Here is a 20,270-nt window from a genome sequence, read left to right as displayed (position 1 = left end):
TGCATACATTAAATATTAAAGAGTGAATATATTTTTATAACGTGACACGTTGCCATCAGTTTCACTGCGCGCTGCCCTACGCCGGCCTGCTAAAACAAAGCCTGCCACAGCCAACCCACCTCACTGCAGCTCGGGATTTTTTCAGCTCGCAAACTCCGTTCATGATATGTTGGCATATGCATAAAGTGCTGGGTGGACCAGGGCGTTTGCGAAATTCGGTAAAATGTATGGGGTTGGTCGCGTCAATAAATCAACGCGTAGACTTTGCCACATTGCAAATATGTATTTACCTCTTGCCAGCGAACAACCACCAACCAACAGCTAGTCCACAAAATGACCGTTTTCGAAACTAAATGCAAACGTTAGCATTTCCCGTCCTTTATTTCGCCATTTTCGCCTGGGATTTTTAAGTTTATTTTAATTAGACAACGTTAAAAATGTGAAAATTACGCTAATTTTGCGAGCGTAATAGAGCGAGAAGCGAGGAGCGTGAAGCGAAAGTTCCAAATAAATTGGGTGTATTGCAATTAGGGCAGCAGAGACTGGTTTTGAAAAATTTCACAACTACATAAGCGTGAATTGTATAGCCTTAAACAAAAAAAAAAAGGGAAAAGGCGAGCTCAAATGAGTTTGTGCTTTTCATGAAAATGGCACGCTCTTGATTTGTAGTCATGAAAAAAGGTATTTAAGAACACTACTTACAGTACTAGAAATGTCCAATAAGTCCAAAACAAAGAATAAATTTAGTTAAAGAGTTAACGTTTCTAACAGCGCTTCCCAAATTCGTCCATATAAATAGTTTTTCTTGGTTGACAATGGAGCTACGGAAGCAAAATTGACTTTCAGTTTATATACAGTTCAGCGCCGAACCAAAATCGTCTGGCTGTCTCAAGCATGTTTAACAATTAGTACACAATGGCTATTCTTCCAGTAGTAGCTTTCGAAGAGCTGACTGTTTCAGTCACGTAATCTTGTATGTAACAGATAACAGCTGCCTGAGCTAGCAGAAAATTTAAAAGATTTTTCCTTTCTATACTATGCAGACGAAGACCCGCAAGGATTATAGAATGGATAGCAGCGAACTGCTGGCCTGCAAAAGTAATAGTGGGAGAGTACAACCTGAAAAGATGTAAAACATAAATCAAACTCTCTAGAGACTTGGCTTAGAGATACTGGTGGGTATATTGCATATTCTGCAGACTTTTCAAGAATATATCAAAATCTCAACCGATTAACATTTCTTCCGAAACATAGTGATAAAAAAGTTCGAACATGTGTTTCTTCACTAGACGTCTAAAGTCTCTGACTTCTCAAACTTGACTTACTTATTCGCTAGTAACTAGATGGTATGTTGAGACGAGAGACCACAATAGATCACAGTTTCAAGTGCAGTTCTCAATTATTTACATATAAACCTACAATAGGAGGATGGGGTCATGTGTAGAAGTTCACGCAAGTGAGGAAAGTTCTCTGATCGCCATTCACTTGGGAGTGGCCAGAAACGATTCTTTTACATATGACTCAAGCAGCTCACGACTTCCGGTCTTTGACCAAGTATCCTCTGGGTAGCCTAAGAACATCCGTTCGAAGGTGAGCTAAAGTGAGAAGGCGAAACACCCCTGCATAGGGTTGTGCGCTGGGTTTGGGACCCGCCACGTAAAAAGCTCACCCCAATGAAAAACCAACAGCAGCCTCGGATGAGAGACCCCCCTTTTGATGACGACCATGGCAAACGAAAGAAGGACTACGAATTAAGGGCATGCACCTGGAATGTCCGGTCCCTTAATTGGGAAGATGCCGCTGCCCAGCTGGTTGATGTCCTCGTAAAAACAAAGGCTGACATCACCGCCGTCCAAGAAATGCGATGGACGGGACAAGGACAGAGACGAGTAGGTCCTTGTGACATTTACTACAGTGGCCATATAAAGGAGCGCAAGTTTGGTGTGGGATTCGTGGTGGGAGAGAGACTCCGTCGCCGAGTACTATCATTCACTCCGGTGAATGAACGTCTAGCCACAATCCGCATCAAAGCGAGGTTCTTCAACATATCGCTGATCTGCGCCCACGCTCCGACGGATGAGAAGGACGATGTGACCAAAGATGCCTTTTATGAGTGTTTGGAACGCACTTATGAGAGATGCCCCCGCCACGATGTCAAAATCGTGCTTGGCGACTTCAACGCCAGGGTGGGCAAAGAAGGTATCTTTGGCACTACGGTCGGTAAATTCAGCCTCCACGAGGAAACATCCCCAAATGGGTTGAGGCTGATCGACTTCGCCGGGGCCCGAAATATGGTTATCTGTAGTACTAGATTCCAGCACAAAAAAATTCATCAAGCTACCTGGCTGTCTCCGGATCGAAAAACTACCAACCAGATCGATCATGTTGTGATAGACGGAAGACACGTCTCCAGTGTTTTAGATGTGCGTGCGCTCCGAGGTCCTAACATCGACTCGGACCACTATCTTGTTGCAGCCAAGATTCGCACCCGCCTCTCTGCAGCAAAAAACGCACGCCAACAAACACAAGGAAGGTTCGACGTCGAAAAGCTGCAATCACAACAGACTGCTGAACGATTTTCTACTCGGCTTGCACTCCTGCTCTCTGAGAGCACTCATCAACAACTCGGTATAAGGGAACTGTGGGACGGCATTTCAAACTCCTTACGTACAGCTGCATCCGAAACCCTTGGTTTTCGGAAAGTGCAAAAGAACAACTGGTACGACGAGGAGTGCCGCGCCGCAGCGGAGAGAAAACGGGCTGCCTACCTCGCAACGTTACGATCGACCACAACACGTGCGGGATGGGATAGATACCGAGAATTGAAGAAGGAAGCGAGACGCATCTGCAGACAAACAAAAAAAGAGGCCGAAATGCGTGAGTATGAAAAGCTTGATAAGCTGGCCGACAGGGGTAATGCTCGAAAATTCTACGAAAAAATGCGGCGGCTTACAGAAGGTTTCAAGACCGGAGCATACTCTTGTAGAACCCCCAAAGGTGATCTAGTCACTGATGCCCAGAGCATAGTTAAATTATGGAGGGAACACTTCTCCAGCCTGCTGAATGGCAGTGAACGCACAACACCAGGAGAAGGAGAACCCGATTCCCCAATCGATGACGATGGAGCAGACGTACCATTACCCGACCATGAAGAAGTTCGAATAGCAATTGCCCGCCTCAAGAACAACAAAGCGGCAGGGGCCGACGGATTGCCGGCCGAGCTATTCAAACACGGCGGCGAAGAACTGATAAGGAGCATGCATCAGCTTCTTTGTAAAATATGGTCGGACGAAAGCATGCCCAACGATTGGAATTTAAGTGTGCTATGCCCAATCCATAAAAAAGGAGACCCCAAAATCTGGGCCAACTACCGTGGGATTAGCCTCCTCAACATCGCATATAAGGTTCTATCGAGCGTATTGTGTGAAAGATTAAAGCCCACCGTCAACAAACTGATTGGACCTTATCAGTGTGGCTTCAGACCTGGAAAATCAACAACCGACCAGATATTCACCATGCGCCAAATCTTGGAAAAGACCCGTGAAAGGAGAATCGACACACACCACCTCTTCGTCGATTTCAAAGCTGCTTTCGACAGCACGAAAAGGAGCCGCCTTTATGCCGCGATGTCTGAATTTGGTATCCCCGCAAAACTAATACGGCTGTGTAAACTGACGTTGAACAACACGAAAAGCTCCGTCAGGATCGGGAAGGACCTCTCCGAGCCGTTCGATACCAAACGAGGTTTCAGACAAGGCGACTCCCTATCGTGCGACTTCTTCAACCTGCTTCTGGAGAAAATAGTACGAGCTGCAGAACTAAACAGAGAAGGTACCATCTTCTATAAGAGTGTACAGCTGCTGGCGTATGCCGACGATATTGATATCATCGGCCTCAACACCCGCGCCGTTAGTTCTGCTTTTCCAGGCTGGACAAGGAAGCAGATAAAATGGGTCTGGCAGTGAACGAGGGCAAGACGAAATATCTCCTGTCATCAAACAAACAGTCGTCGCACTCGCGACTTGGCTCTCACGTCACTGTTGACAGTCATAACTTTGAAGTCGTAGATAATTTCGTCTATCTTGGAACCAGCGTAAACACCACCAACAATGTCAGCCTAGAAATCCAACGCAGGATAACTCTTGCCAACAGGTGCTACTTCGGACTGAGTAGGCAATTGAAAAGTAAAGTCCTCTCTCGACAAACAAAAGCCAAACTCTATAAGTCGCTCATAATTCCCGTCCTGCTATATGGTGCAGAGGCCTGGACGTTGTCAACAACTGATGAGTCGACGTTGCGAGTTTTCGAGAGAAAAGTTCTGCGAAAGATTTATGGTCCTTTGCGCGTTGGCCACGGCGAATATCGCATTCGATGGAACGATGAGCTGTACGAGATATACGACGACATTGACATAGTTCAGCGAATTAAAAGACAGCGGCTACGCTGGCTAGGTCATGTTGTCCGAATGGACGAAAACACTCCAGCTCTGAAAGTATTCGACGCAGTACCCGCCGGGGGAAGCAGAGGAAGAGGAAGACCTCCATTCCGTTGGAAGGACCAAGTGGAGAAGGACCTGGCTACGCTTGGAATATCCAATTGGCGCCACGTAGCGAAAAGGAGAAACGACTGGCGCGCTGTTGTTAACTCGGCTATAATCGCGTAAGCGGTGTCTACGCCAATTAAGAAGAAGAAGAAACCTACAATATTTAACTGTTTATTTAGTGGTGTTAAATGAGTGGGATTCACTGACCATGTAAAGAATTGCACCTAGTTCATACTTATATTTGGTATGTATATCGGGGTCAATTCTGGATAAGTAGGAGTTTGACTACTATACTGACAACAACTGGAATGTTTTACGTAGGTACCTGCTGACGTCAGCCTTACCCCACGGTACTCAAAAGTAAAATAACTACAAAGCAGGAGTCACTCTAGATTCTCACACCGTACTCTTCATTTGCTATGCATGATGGTTTAACTGCAAATACGCTATTCACTGAGAGTGAGCCGGTGAAGGTGTTAAGGACTTCACTGTGAATGGCGCTCAATGTGTGTCTAAGGTTTATTGCATTCGCAATCTGGTCGTCGTATTGTTCATTTTCGTCGGCGTAATCGAGTAATAATGACTTCTTGATGTTCACAGGAGGCGAAAACATCCCTGCAGAAACTGGTTGGAGAGGAGTACATTGTGTTTCTTAACTGGTAACATGTAGACCTCACTGTGAAGTTGTGCGACAGGAGACATCAAGAGGTATCCCGTAATATACTGAGTGCAGTAGTCTGAAGCTTTTTCTCCAGCGCTTCACTACGACCAAGCGAGCATGTCGCTAAAATCAGTTTATTAAAACCTGGTGCTAGGCATATTTATGGCAAAGGCCTTCAGAATAAAATTAATTTCGATAAACAAGCTGAGTCTTTTTCTCTCAAAAACTTTGCGAAAATCTTAGAATCTCAGCTCTTAGTTTCATGATCCTTCATCAGTATAGTTCGCACTTATTTTGCTGTGATTGCTAGACCCAAGTAGAGTTACTTTTGTTAATAGCCTTTTTTTGAGAGATCACTCCTGAGTTGTGTTAAGCTGTCATATTATTTTTGTTCATTACTGTTTGGCATTTCATGATGAAAAGACTTATGCCTGAACAACGTTTCCATATCGTTCACCTTTATTACTTAATTCATGTTTTACGCTCAATTTATGCTCAACATAATCGACCTACTGAGCGTTTTGTTCGCAACATCATCATCCACCTTGAGACCCAGCATTCATTATTGGATAATATTTTACCGAATAGATCACATCTAGCACGCAGTGAAGAAGTTCCAAGAAGATCCGACTTTTTCGAGCCAAGTTGTGTTCAGCTATGAGGCCAATTTTTGATTCAAGGTATGTAAACAAGCAAAATTGTCCCATTCGGAACGAAGAGCAAAATGAAAAGTTTCAAGAGCTGCTATTTCATTAAGAAGAACAATGGTTTGATGTGATTTGTGTGCCGGTGGAATCAGCTAAAGCTGACCGTTATCACGTCATGATAACCGACTATTTTATGCCTGAAATTGAAGCACGTGATCAAGACGGTATTTGGTTTCAACAAGACGGCGCCACTTCACACGCATCGCAGCATCAATCGATGCATTTATTGAGTGAACACTTCGGTGAACAGATAATTTCACATTTTAGGCCGGTCTGTTGGCCACAAGATCGTTTGATGTCACACCGTTAGACTTTTTTCTTTGGGATATATAAAGTTTAAAGTCTATGCGGACAATCCCGCTACGATTCAGGCCTTGGCGCAAAACATCACGTGTGTCATACGCCAGTTACCAGTCAAAATGCTCGAACAAGTCATCGAAAATTGAACTCAACGGATGGACATCTGAGACGTAGCCACGGCCAACATTTGAAAGATATAATCTTCAAAAAATAAATGCCAAAGAATGTTCTTTCGAATGATAATAAACATTCCTCATTAAATTTGAAGTTTCTGTGTTTTTTCCTTGAAAAAGTAGGGAACATCAATACGGATCATCCTATAAAGTTTTCAAAATAAGACTTGAGGAAATGGTTTTTTCATATCATTTTTTCGTTTATAAGATTATTGTTCTAATATTTGCCGATCGAACCCAAGTCCTTGTATGACAAACTTTTTATACTCTGATACCCTGTTCATTAAGTTTGTCACGAAGTTTGTAACACCCAGAAGGAAGCGTCGGAGACCCCATAAAGTATATATATAAATGATCAGTATGTTGAGCTGAGTCGATTTAGCCATGTCCGTCTGTCTGTCTGTCCGTCCGTCCGTCCGTCCGTCCGTCTGTATATATACGAACTAGTCCGTCAGTTTTTAAGATATCGTTTTGAAATTTTGCAAACGTCATTTTCTCTTCAAGAAGCTGCTCATTTGTCGGCACTGCCGATATCGGACCACTATAACATATAGCTGCCATACAAACTGAACGATCGGAATCAAGTTCTTGTATGGAAAGCTTTCAAATTTGACAATGTATCTTCACAAAAATTGGCACAGGTTATTTTTTAGATAGCACATAATGTAATCTCCGAAGAAATTGTTCAGATCAGTTGACTATAGCATATAGCTGTCATACAAATGACCTGCCTAAAACCAGGCTTTGTATGGCAACCTTTTTCATTTGACAAGCTATTTTAATGAAAATTGGCAAGAATAATTGTCCATCACAACGAGGCAATCTCTGAAGAAATTATGCAGATCGGATCACTATTGCATATAGCTACCATACAAACTGGCCGATCCAATTGATCTTGTATGGTCACTTCTTTACTTGCAAAGGGTATGCTAGCTTCAACCAAAGTTAATGTTTTTTCTAGTCTTCATTCCTAAATATAATTAGCGTATTAAAAAGGCGCTTAAATTTGATTTATAGCAACAATGCTTAGGCACACAGAAGATAAACTCAGCGGATAAGTGTAATAAATGACATAAAATATGGCGTATTCATTTTAAGTTTTATGAACTTACCCCATTTAAGGTTTTCACATTGTGCAGGGCATCTTGAGCTTTTAAGGCAGCGCGACGAGTATAAAATGTCACGAAACAGCAACCTGAAAAGCAGAGAAGAAAAGCAAAGGCAAAACATGAATGACAGTGAAAGGGTGATGTAGAATTTTTTTTTTAAATTTTATATAGTTAGGTGCTTGTTTATATACTTTCTTATATATAAGCGGCATAGACTAGGTTTATGCCAGGGAAATATACTTTTAATAATAAAAAACTAAAAAATATTAGTTGGAAACATGGCTGTACTAAATTAAATGCTTATCGCCACGACAACCTTGCGTTGGTTTGTGGTTGATCATTTAACTGGCAGCTGGCAGTCGGCGGCAGTTAGGTGTCGGCCGCCGTTGCCAGGGGAGGCTATTAAGAGTTTCCCAACGGGGGGAGGGAGACTGTCGGTCGGTCGGTCGAGGCAAATTAACCGCAGAAGTGTGGCCACAAAACACAAATAAAACTACGAAATAGCAAAGGTAGGAAGAAAAAAATTTAAATTTTATGAGCTTAAGCGGATTTGGGAGCACATAAAATTTGCATGGCATTGCGGTCTACTACTGTCCGTTAGTCAGCTTGTCAGTTAGTCAGCCAGACTAAAGGGAAATATTAATGTTAATTGCTTAATTTAAGGTTTAGCCGGCCAGTAATGAAGTGGCATGCCAACTACTTTCGTGCGCACGAGGCGTTAGACGCGGGCGTTGTGCGATTTTCACTTTAGATCTTAAATGCAACACGCATTAAATATAACTGTATATAATATATGCAGCTAACTTTTTAAATAACAACATTTTCCAAGTTGTCAATTATTTTCACTTTATTAAAGCGCTGCGCTTTGCCTGCATATACATATGTAAGTATGTTTGTGTGACATTTGTGTTTGTGCGCATGCAATTTTCTTGTGTGTGCGACGATAAAAAATTGAATTTCAGTTTGTCGAAACCGCAAAACTGCGTGATTTGACTTTTTGCTCCCTTGTCATTCAATTTCATTTGGTGTTGCTATTTTTACTTTATACAATTTTGGCTTTTTATGCCATGCACCGCTGCTTTTTTTCCTCTCGCCGAATGCATATTTTGCGCTGGCACATGATTCATTTCCGCATACAAAGGCACAAACGCACGAACACACCAACACATGCACACACACACATGTATACACAGAAACACACACCTATATACATATACATATCTGGCAACACACACAAATACTCGATATTCTAACCGCATAAATTCGCTTGCACCAACACACGAAATTGCACTGACGGGAGTAAAATCTATTTCCGGTTTTGCGATTTTTCTTTCCGCTGCACAAACACAGACGCGCTGGGAAATGCATGCAAACGCTGTGGTGGTGTATGAAAATTGCATGTTTTTGCACGAAAAAATCGCAAAATATTTTTCCATACACAAACAGGGCTATGTACCTATGCATATATTGATATATAAAGTACATATACATTAGGGTGTTTTTTTTTTTTGAACTTTTTCAATCCCGTCACGAAATTTCTTTGGAAACACGCTGAAAATTTAAGCCCTTAATATTAACATTAAGAACTGGACCAAGGCCTGTAAAAATTTTCCATAGAAAATACACTACAATCGTGAGTTTTTATCTTTAAATTCCTACAGATCAGAGGTATTTTATGGCATCGCTTTGACTTTAGACGCATATTTCTCAAAATTGTTCACTCTACAAAAGTGCCCAGTGCAACAAAGTCGTAACTCACACCGGCGAGATAGTACGGGGCTCTAAACACGATTTTTCCAAGAATTTCGCATTTTTTTGTATATATCTCGTAAATGACAAGAGCTATAGAAAAAATGTACACGACAAATTTGTAGGAAATTTTATTTGCTATAAAAAAGGTCCGAGGTCAAAATCGCTAGTCATTAATACTTCTCGAGATATTCAGCTTTTTAAGTAGGGCTATATAGAAATTTTATAGATCGTATGTATTAAAAAATCTATGAAAATTGCATACAATGACATGTCAAGGTTGCCTCTAATATTTTAGAAAGTAAGACCTACTCTTGTAAAACCCCCGAGGTGATCTAATGACTGATGCCCAGAGCATACCGCAATTATAGAGGAAACTATCTAACCTGCTGAATGACAGTGGAAGCGTAACACCAGGAGATGGTGAACTTGATTCCCCGATCGATGACGTTCCATTGCCCGACCATGAAGAAGTTCGAATGGCAATTGGTCGTCTGAAGAACCACAAAGTGGCGGGGGCCGATGATATAGTTCAGTGAATCAAGAGACAACAGCTACGCTGGCTAATTCATGTCGTTCGTATGGATGAAAACACTCCAGCGCTGAAAGTATTCGACGCAGTACCTGCCGGGGAAAGCAGAGGAAGAGGAAGACCTCAAATCCATTGGAAATATCAGCCGGAGAAGGACCTGGCTACACTTGGAATCTCCAATTGGCGCCAACCAACGAAAAAGAAGAACGACTTTTGCGCATAAGCGGTGTATCCGCCAATAAGGAGAAGAAGACCTATCTACCAATGATTATAAGATGAGTGTACTCTGCCCTATCGACAAGCAGGGAGATTCCGCAGTTTCGTAAATTATCGCGGAGTCAAGCTTCTTAATATTGTATACAAGGTTCTTTTGAGTGCGCTATGAGAAGGACTGAAGCTCACTGTAAATATTCTGATTTGGCCTTATCACTGCGACTTTAAATTTGACAAATCCATTAGAGAACAGATTTTCTTAATGCGTCAAGTCCTTTTGGTCGATTTCAGAGCAGCTGGCGGCAGCATGGACAGGTGGACAGGACAGGTAGAGTAATTCAATACAAGATCAAGTTTTGGATAGGGTGATTCCCTCTCGTGCGTCTTCTTCAATACACTATAATGCTGTAAAAAAGATACGCGCCGCTAAACTAAACCGCATTGGTACTGTCTAATATAAAAGTACAATGCTTTTAGGATACGCAGATGATATTGACAACATGGGCCTTACAACAGAGCCATCAATGAAGCCTTTTCCAGCATAAAAAAACTGTGAAAGAGTTTGGTCTTGTGGTAAACGAAGGCAAAACAAAATACCTGGAGACCACATACAAAGGTTCCTCTCATCTTGGAAGCTACGTTATTGTAAAATTGAGTTAAATTTGATGTTTAGATATTCCGAATATCACACTTGCACAGCTTTATGCAGTCTTTTGTGATGCTATAAAAATAGAACTCCTGTAATTCGAGCTTAGAAATCAGTAAAGCGCCTTGTGTTCATTTATAATTTGCTCAGGCGTTTAATTTCTATTCCCACCAGTTCGGTGGAACCTCTCTGAGATTGTGAGCTTCCAAGTGTTTAAGGTTTGATCTTACAAACGTGGAACAATTAAGAAGAAAGTTCTGAGAGGCTGATTCTCAATCTTGCAGTGTGGACACCAATAGCGCTTCGGCCTGTTAGAACCCCAAAACTAGAGAGAGGCTAGACTTACTGTGGGCAAAGAGTTCATTATATCGCTTACGATCACCTTGGGAGCTATAAATTTGAAAAATTTAAGGAATCTGATTATCTTGGAACTAGCATAAATTCCACTAATAATCTAATCCTGGCACCAAATAGCGAAAAACAGGAGCGACCATTGCGCGCTATAACCGCGTAAGCGGTGTTTACGCCAATAAAAAAAGCAAGAATCTAAGCCTGGTTTCAAGCGCAGAATAACTCTCAGCAAATAACACTCAACGAGTGCAACTTTGGTATCAGTAGGCAATTGAAAAGTGAATCACTATCTCGACGAATAAAAATTATTTGGTGCAGAAACATAGACGGTGCCGAACCGAGATAGGAAATGGTATGGAGCATTCGAGAGAACTGTTCACAACAATGTCTTTTGAGCTGTCCGCGTGAGCGATGAATATCGTAGAAGATGGAACCACGAACTAAATGAACTCTACGGCAATATGGATTTATTCAAGACACATGGGTTGACAAAGAAGAAAGGGCGTCCACGCATTCAATGGAAAAACACAGAGAATGTACAAGTGGCGTGATTTGCAAAGGACAGACGCATCTAGCGGAGCTTTGTGTTCTCGGCCCAGACCTATCCACGGTTGTGGTTAAGCGCATTAGCTGTGGAGTCCTACTGAATTTTTTCTTAAATCCAAAATTTTAGAGAGTTAAGTAGTCAAATTCGATTTCCATTTCAAATTTTCAATAATAAAACTTAGCTTGGTTTTTGTTAAAAGTCTGTTATCCATCTTCATTGAAAATAAAGAGACACTGTTTACATAGACCAGTTTTAGTCACCTACAAATGCCTGATTAATTATGCGATACCAAAAAGAGTTCCGTTATGAAGCCAATGAGGATTAATCATACTTTAGGAGGAGTCTCCGAATACTTAAAGCCCTACCAAAACAAGGTAAGTGCACAAGAGATGATTCATTGTTTCACTGATACCTTGCTCATACTTTTCATCGGTCAGCCCCCTTTTTCAGGTGGGTGCTCCATCAGAGAGACGGCGAATATCGCACTCAATGGAACGATGAGCTGTACGAGATATACGACGACATTGACATAGTTCAGCGAAATAAAAGACAGCGGCTACGCTGGCTAGGGTGGACGAAAACACTCCAGCTCTGAAAGTATTCGACGCAGTACCCGCCGGGGGAAGCAGAGGAAGAGGAAGACTTCCACTCCATTGGAGAAACCAAATGGAGAAGGACCTGGCTTCGCTTGGAATATCCAATTGGCGCCACGTAGCGAAAAGAGAAACGACTGGCGCGCTGTTGTTAACTCGGCTATAATCACGTAAGCGGTGTCTACGCAAATCCATCAGAGTGTGACCAGCAAGTTTTTCAATCTTGATCCTAAAATCCCTCTATCGCAATTTTGTTTTAAAACTTAGGAATTATTAACCTCTTATTCTATTTATAGTAATTTCCATTTTTTCGTGATTAAAAAAAGAAATGATTTTTAAGTCAGAACCTTCTCCAGCTGTACGACAAAAATAATTCCTTTAAAAAAAATTTTCTTTTTTCCTTCATATGGCAACCACCCAATCAGCTTATTTTCGTTCCACTGTGTCATATCGCACGAAATTAAATAATTTTCCCGGAACAATGTACATATGTAGGCATGTCTATATGTTGCACATACATACGGACATAATCAGATAATTTTTGTATTCGATGGTTGAATGCGGTTGCATTTTTGCAAAATAAAAAACTTCGTGGTTTTCATGGTGCTAAGTTTTTGTTGTTGTTGGTATTTTTAATATCGAGAAATATGTTGCAGTTAAATTCGAAAACAATTTAATTTTTTATGTGGTTCGAATTGGTGGGCAAACTGTGACATGCTATCATACAATTAATCAAAACGCTCTTCAGCGATCGATAGTGAAATCAATGAAATCGTTGCATTTTTATGCTGTGCGATTTTAAGCGAACTATATACGCTATATAGGAAATATTTTGAATATCCATCATATAATTACAAGTTACAAATATTGGATTCCATTTATGCTATGTCCGAAGCTTACTTTTGGAGTATTTCATATTAATCATCACCCCATTGAAACAACTGTATATGAACGGTAGCCCGCCTACGTTTGATGTTTAAAACAGGGAAATGCATGAATTGTTAGGAAAAGAGACAAAAATGTGAATACAAGAGAATGTACGGTGATCTTCAAGAAATTTTGATGTTGTGAGCTTTTGAAACATCTATGGATAGTTCCATTTCGGAGTCGACAGAACAGGAAATGCAATTTTTGATATGAACAAGTATCTTCCAGAAATATTGTATGTTTAGAGGTCTCACGCGGTTACTAAGAAATATCTAGTAGTAGGTTGGTAAGTAGAGCTAATCCAAATGTTCATCATTCCGTTTTTATATGCGTTATTACTGAGCTAAAGAGGCAAAATGACATGAAACTTTGGGCAAGATCTTTGCCATTAGGTTGGTTGCTTTTTGTGCTCACTCTTAACAAAAAGTGGAACCCGACGCTGATTAAACAAAATCTAAGGCAGTTTATGTGCTGTTTCGTGACAGGCTACAAAACATGGATCGACTGGTGCACAACAAGGACCGTGGAACTGTCGAAACAGTGGACTTCACTAGCGAACTTGCTCCGAAGTAATTGCATTAAAGGAAGTGACCATTGTTTTCTGCGGTTCACAAGCTATAATCGACAGGGACTACCTCTAGAAGTTCAAACGATCTACAAAAAATCTAAAATAACGAAATTTTGGGAATCATTGTTCTCATTCAATGTCTAGTTAGAAAAAAAGTTACCCCTTTTAACGAAGGAAAAAGTACACTCGCTCACAACTCAGTTATCGCTAGGGTCAAATTGGTTGCTTGAAGCTATGAACTGCTGTCTCATTCACCATAACTATCAGATTTTACACCATGCGACTTCTTTTAATATCCCGTATAGGCTACTTTAGTTTTGCCACGAAGTTTTTAACAGCCGTGACGAGCTCAGTCGATTAACATCGTCCGGTCTTTATCCGTCTGTCTGTCTCTATATATGCGAACAAGTCCCTCAGTTTGATACTACTAGATCAGAAATTTTGCACGCGTCCTTTACTCTACAAGAAGCCGATATCGGACCACTATGGCATATAACGAGTGATCCCTTTAGATGTACTTTTTTCAGTAGCCTTTTTTTGACAGATCACGCGTGAGTCGTGTCCAGCTGTCACGTTATTTTTGTTCAGTAATGTTTGGCATTTCATAGCAAGGCTTACGCTTGAACAACGTTTACAAATCGTTCAGCATCATAGCGAAAATTCGCGTTCTGTTAAGAATGTGTTTCGCGTGCTACGGTCAATTTATGCTCAACATAATCGCCCTACTGAGCATACTATTCGCAAGACCATCACCCATTTTGAGACCATTTCGATCGAACACGAGTAAACCACGTCGAGCACATAGTGAAGAAATATAGTAGCTGAACAGGAGAGTGTAACCGAAAACCTTGGAGAGTCAATTCAGCAAACTCGGACTTACTTATGGAACGACTTGGCGCAAGATCTTAAATTGAAAGTGTCCACAATACAGGTTGTGCTAGAACTGAAGCCGCACGACCTTCCCAAGCGACATCGCTTCGCTCTGTGGGCTCTTTAAAAGTTCCAACGGTTTCGAGCCTAATTTTGCTCAGCGATGAGGCCTATTTTTGGCTCAATGGGTATGTAAACAAGCAAAAATTTCCATATTTGAAACGAAGATCAACATGAAGAGATACAAAAGCTGTCATTACATCCAGAAAAAATAAAGGTGTAATATGGTTTGTGGGCCGGTGGAATCATCGTTCCATATTTCTTCAAAAATGATGCCGGTGAGAACGTAGGTTTAGGATCAAAGTACCTATCTTTAAATGTACATATGTACATAATAAAATAATGTTATTTTAGTAGTGGTGATGTCTTAATTAGAGTTGCTCTTGGTCGTGATTTACTGGAACAACGTCAGCAGTATTATAATGAGCATTAAGTTAATTAAACGATTTGCTTGAGCAAGTTGTTTTTATAGACTAATATACATATGTATCTTACAGTTGAAATATCACAAACTACATGTATATTTATTTATGTTTACCGCAATAAATCGCCGCTGACATTGAAGGAATTATTATGCCAAATCTGTTTTGCCATAGGTAAGAGCTTACAATTCCTGCAAAATTCATTGAAATGGCAAATAAAACAAAATAAGATGTTTAAATATGTATTTAGCACACACACACACACACAAATACATATTTGCTCAAAAATGAACTTAGCAGCCGAATGGCATAAATATGGAGAGAGTGAAGTAGTAAGAGACACGAAGCTGCTTGCGACAGGAAATAAAGTCTTACAACAGTTGGACCGGACCAGTCACGTTCGCTCTGCAAACTTAATCTGTAAGACGCAGCCGAAGGCAACAAATAGTCGAAATCCTGCCCATAAGCACACAGGCACACCCGCACTCACACACATACAAGCACATGTGATTTTGTGGTGCAAATGCGCTGCAATTGTGTGCGGCTGAGTGCGCCACACCACGTGCCGGAAATGAATTAATCGAACATAAATAAATCAACGTCCTTAAGTTTCGCACAGATTACTTTGGCAGCAGCAACGTCAGTGGACCAATGCAAAACATACAAACAAACGCACAAATTCTGACCAAAGCCAGAGCCAACAGATGAAAATAGTTTTAGTTTCAGCCTCGGATTTAGCCACAGACAGTATGCAAACATAACTGTTGGTGAGTTATATGGTTGTCCATGTGTAACGTATATACTTGCATATACATATGTATGTTTGTATTTGCTCATGTGTGCAGTCAGCACAATGTAGTTGGTGTGAAAAAGCGAGCAGCACATTGAGCGGAAAATAATTTCCATAGATAAGTCACCAAAAATATCGACTTCCGGCAAACGCCAGTTGACATCAATGTCTTGTGGCATGCGCAGCGCAACAACAACAACAACAGCTACACTACCTTAACAGCAGAAAACTGCGTTATTGAAGTATATATGTATTTGTTGTTGTTGCAGCAGGTTCTCATATATAAAATACATATGTATATTCTTAGACTAAGCATACCACAATACTTGCATATAAGTCTGGCGCACATAGAGCGGTTTGTACGGCAGCAAATATTTGTTAAATGTACACTTTCGTGTGAAATAATGGCAGCGTGGAATTATTTTTTGGGCAATAATAGTGGAATAAATCGGGTCGTCACAATTTTTTTTTTGATGTTCAATATATTATTGTTACCTTTTCATTAACAATTTGACTAACGTTAACCAATATTTTCATAATACCTGGACTCAGGAAAGTTGTTGGACCGATATCTCTTTTATTTGGTATTGCGTTATTCTTTATTCGGCACCACTGTGACACCTATTTCAGAAAGATATGCTACACGCGGATCGATATATAGCGGGGAAAGTCAACCAAAAGGAAGAAAATCCTTCGTTTGGAACTCATTTCGTCCATCAGTTTCATCAAACTATACTAAATCCATTCTAAACGGTTAGACACTCGGCTCAATGGTCGATGAAGGTTGCAGAAAAGTGTATGTTATCGTAAGGACGGCAGGATACCTGAACTTCGACTTAGGTCAACGCTATTTGTAATGTAATCCAGGTCGACTTCGAGTTTATGCATCTTGGGTAACGCTAAATGACCTGCGGCCTTCACGGCCTTTCAACTCCTATACCCGAACTGAGGTTTTGAATTAGATTGCGAGTTGAATTAGCTCTTCCAGGATTTTTATAACACTCTGGGCTGGTTGGCGCGGCATGAGAATCATGAAGAGATCAGATATGGCTAATGGATTCGGCGCCGTTCGCAACAACTCCGACTAACGCGTGGAACGACTTGACAGATTTAACGCCGAGGTCTTCAATTGTAATTTTAGAACTTTTGTAAAACCCTGAACTAGTGGACCCGGGATTCTGCGGCCTGGGTATGATGGAGTGACACCGATCAGAAATGACAATCGCAATCGTCCCATCCCGTTAAAAACCTTGCACTTTTCTGAGAACGGTCCTCATATCGCCGTAATGTTGGTGGGGAAGGTGTATGTTGAGACAACTCCTTCTTTGCGCTGGTCGACTCTAAAAGCATAGTCTTATGAGAAATAAAGAAGATCAAAACCGATGCTCAGATCTGTCTTTTAGGCCGACGAAAACGTCACCTTCTAAAAACAGTGAAAGGACCGCTAGCCCAGTCGTAGGTAGTTCGAACTTAGACTCGTCGGTAGTTATAATGCTTTCCATGAATGTGGTATCGAAATTCGCACGATCAAACATGTCCAAAGAGACCTGTTTACGATACTCTTTTTGCAAAAATTCAGCTTTGTCGTTACGAGACGATCATTAATTCCCAAAACATCCACCAAAATCATTCGAACAGACTCGCCACAGATGTCGAGCTCTCTTGCCATTTCTCTACAACATGCCTGACGATTTTTAAACACCAAAAAATGTCTTGGAAAAATCAATATTCTTATCAGTTGAAGAGGTCGAAGGTTGTCCGTGCAGCCCCGAATCATTCTAAACTGAATTAAGAATTCAAGTGTATTAGAAAATCGGTGGCATAATGTTCTGATTCCGTCGCCATATGGATTTATCTTCCTTGAGATATCCTTGAATAAGTCAATAATTAACTTAAGATCGTTTTTAAATGTTGTATTACTTAGAAATTAAGAATTTAAATCAAAAAACAGAAACAAAATAATATTTGAGTTCATAAAATATCTGCCGAACATAGCTTGGCGCCGAAAACGTTCACACAGCTTTAATTGACTACCATTTTATTAACCGTGAATGTATTTACATATGTATGTTCATACATATACTATGTACATATACATATTTGCATATCCATACATATACTCGGTTCGTTTTGGATTACATTAGTACCGCTTTGGTGTTTTCTTCGGTTTCTGTAAGTCAAAGTTTAGTAGTTCAGTAGTGAAATCAGGTTTCGACTGCTTCCGTGGCGGTGACATGCAGAAGGCGAAAGACAAAAAAAAGCGTACAGCGATTGGTAAAGCGTTGGAAAAAGTGAAGCAGAAAACTGTCCCAAGGATATGCGACGAATTGATATGCTAAAATAAATTGAAATTTTATGCATTTTCGTTGTCAGCGCACACACAGAGAACGTACATATGTGCTATGTAGAGCTGTGGGCATTGAAATAGGTAAGCGATATATGGAAAATATAATTCGATGAAGGAAAGTCAATTTTATGATGTAACCGTGTTCGATTCGCCACTACTCTGCTCTTTAATTTGAACTCTGATCTATAGTAATGAAAGCAACATTTAACACAAGTTAAGAATAGTGACTGGTATAATAAACTGGTATAATAAAATTCACTCCCATAATAAGAGCAAAAAGTTATCTCTTAGTAATATACTAGACTTCCGATCTGAAATAAGGGACTGGTATAAAAAATTGGTATAATAAATTGGTATAATAAAATGCACTGCCATCATTTCTTTCTCTTTGAGCACAACTTTGTGGATGCTCTTATATTACTAGAATGCCGTGCTGAAATAAGCGACTGGTATGATAAATTGGTATAAAAAATAAAATACACTTCGATAATAAGAGAAAGAAGTTCTCTAGTAATATGAAATCAACCACAAAGTTGTGCAACTGACGTCAATACAATAAAGCAACGCTGATCACTTTATCTACTCTTCATAAAACCAGTATTTACAATTATACCAGTTGTCTGTTCGTTTTGCCACTCTTTTACGGAATTTTACGAATTAACATTGTCTTGAAGTAATTTTTCCAAAACATAAGTGTACCATTAGTGTCTATTTCACTGCCAATAACTGTACAAATATGTCTGTTAGCAAAATGTTGGTGGCAAGCTTTACTCCTCATCCCATCCTGATTCCACACTGCACTGGATTATAGTTTTGCTGCGTATGCATGTTCGTATGAATGTCCTTAACTGTTTGTTTGTGGGCGATTTTCCATTATTTTCTTGCTCAAATTCGGGTGGTTGTGTATGTGCGAGTGCGTAGTGTTGCTACTTATGGTTGCCAACATGAAGATAAATAAAAATGTCATGCTAAAAGTTAAGTAAAGATTAACGTTTTGTTTCAACGCGGCTGACACTTGGTCATTGCTGGAGAGCAAGAAGTTTGCTGCAGCCGCAACGAAAGTCACAGGCACTGCAATGCAGTCAATAAATCACCTTGAGGTGATATTGAATAAATTATTGTGAATGACAAAAAAGCTTACAGTTCAAGCTAGCTATGTATTGCTGTCTATACAGCTATATTCGACCCAAATAATTTTTCAAATGGTGGAACGAAAAGTCAACTGGTATAACTCAAATTATTGGGATAATGGTTATCTATCGATTTACCACTTACTTTTTTATATTAAACTCAACTGAAGAGCTCTGTTTTGGCTTCGAAAGTTGAAAGAGAGGAGATTTCGACATTCTAATGGTCAAGATGTCACATAATGGTGATGTGTAGTATATTCATACTAGAAGAGACCTGTCCACCGATGCGGGAAACTTAGAAAACAGTGATAGTAAATTAATCATCAGCGGAATGGCTAAGAAATCGGCATCTTATTTTCAACAATATCTACTATATGTCAAGAAATGTTGGGCAAGAAAACGCGAATTTGTGGGTTAACAACTCTTAGATATTACGCAACGATTATTCGAGATCTTTTGAACGAAAGCAATACAAGTATCATTCAATAATCGCCGATCTGGTCTGATATGGCTTCAAGTGACCTTTTCGGTTCAATGGATTCAAAAAGGCACTTTGAAGAACTCATTTTAGTAGCCGAATGGAAAAACTGAAAATTGGAAGAGATCCCTGAAGTTCATAACTTTCGGTTGATCCTCTCTTGATAGCGAAACTGCTATAGTACTCGTTTGGACTGTGGGCTCCACCTAAGCAGCATGGAATAAAATAGTTAATCAAACATTGTGACAAAAAAGTACCCCGAAAATGTAATTTAAATATTTGTGTTAAATATTTGTCTAAAGTTGCATATTTCTAACCAAACTTCGTGGGAATAATCATTGAGACTGTTGGAAAAGGCTTTCGGTGATTCAGTTTTACCAAACACACAAGCCTACGAGTGATACAAAGCCTTCAAAAACGGTCAAGAGATCTTTGAAGACATGGCTCGTTCTGAACCACTTTTAATCTCTTAACTGATGAAAATATTAAAAAAAATGAAGGAAATGGTGCTTGAAAATCGTCAGACAAGTGTTAGAGAGATGGCAAGAGAGCTT

The 20,270-nt window shown here is 40.2% G+C and overlaps 1 protein-coding gene across 4 annotated transcripts in view; it reads right to left on the bottom strand.

Annotated features, from left to right (window-relative positions):
• LOC126753928 (CUGBP Elav-like family member 2) overlaps positions 1-20,270 on the bottom strand; it is a 218,377-nt gene that overhangs the window by 102,329 nt on the left and 95,778 nt on the right. For all 4 annotated transcript variants that reach the window (XM_050465703.1, XM_050465704.1, XM_050465705.1 and 1 more), the window contains exon 3: positions 7,497-7,579. In XM_050465703.1, the coding sequence (XP_050321660.1) occupies positions 7,497-7,579 (83 nt within the window). The remainder of the gene's footprint in view (positions 1-7,496; positions 7,580-20,270) is intronic.

This window comes from Bactrocera neohumeralis, chromosome 3, assembly GCF_024586455.1.
Source record: "Bactrocera neohumeralis isolate Rockhampton chromosome 3, APGP_CSIRO_Bneo_wtdbg2-racon-allhic-juicebox.fasta_v2, whole genome shotgun sequence".
Taxonomy (NCBI): Eukaryota; Metazoa; Arthropoda; class Insecta; order Diptera; family Tephritidae; genus Bactrocera; species Bactrocera neohumeralis.
The sequence above is the reverse complement of the archived record's forward strand: the minus strand, read 5'-3'. Positions and strand labels throughout refer to the sequence as shown.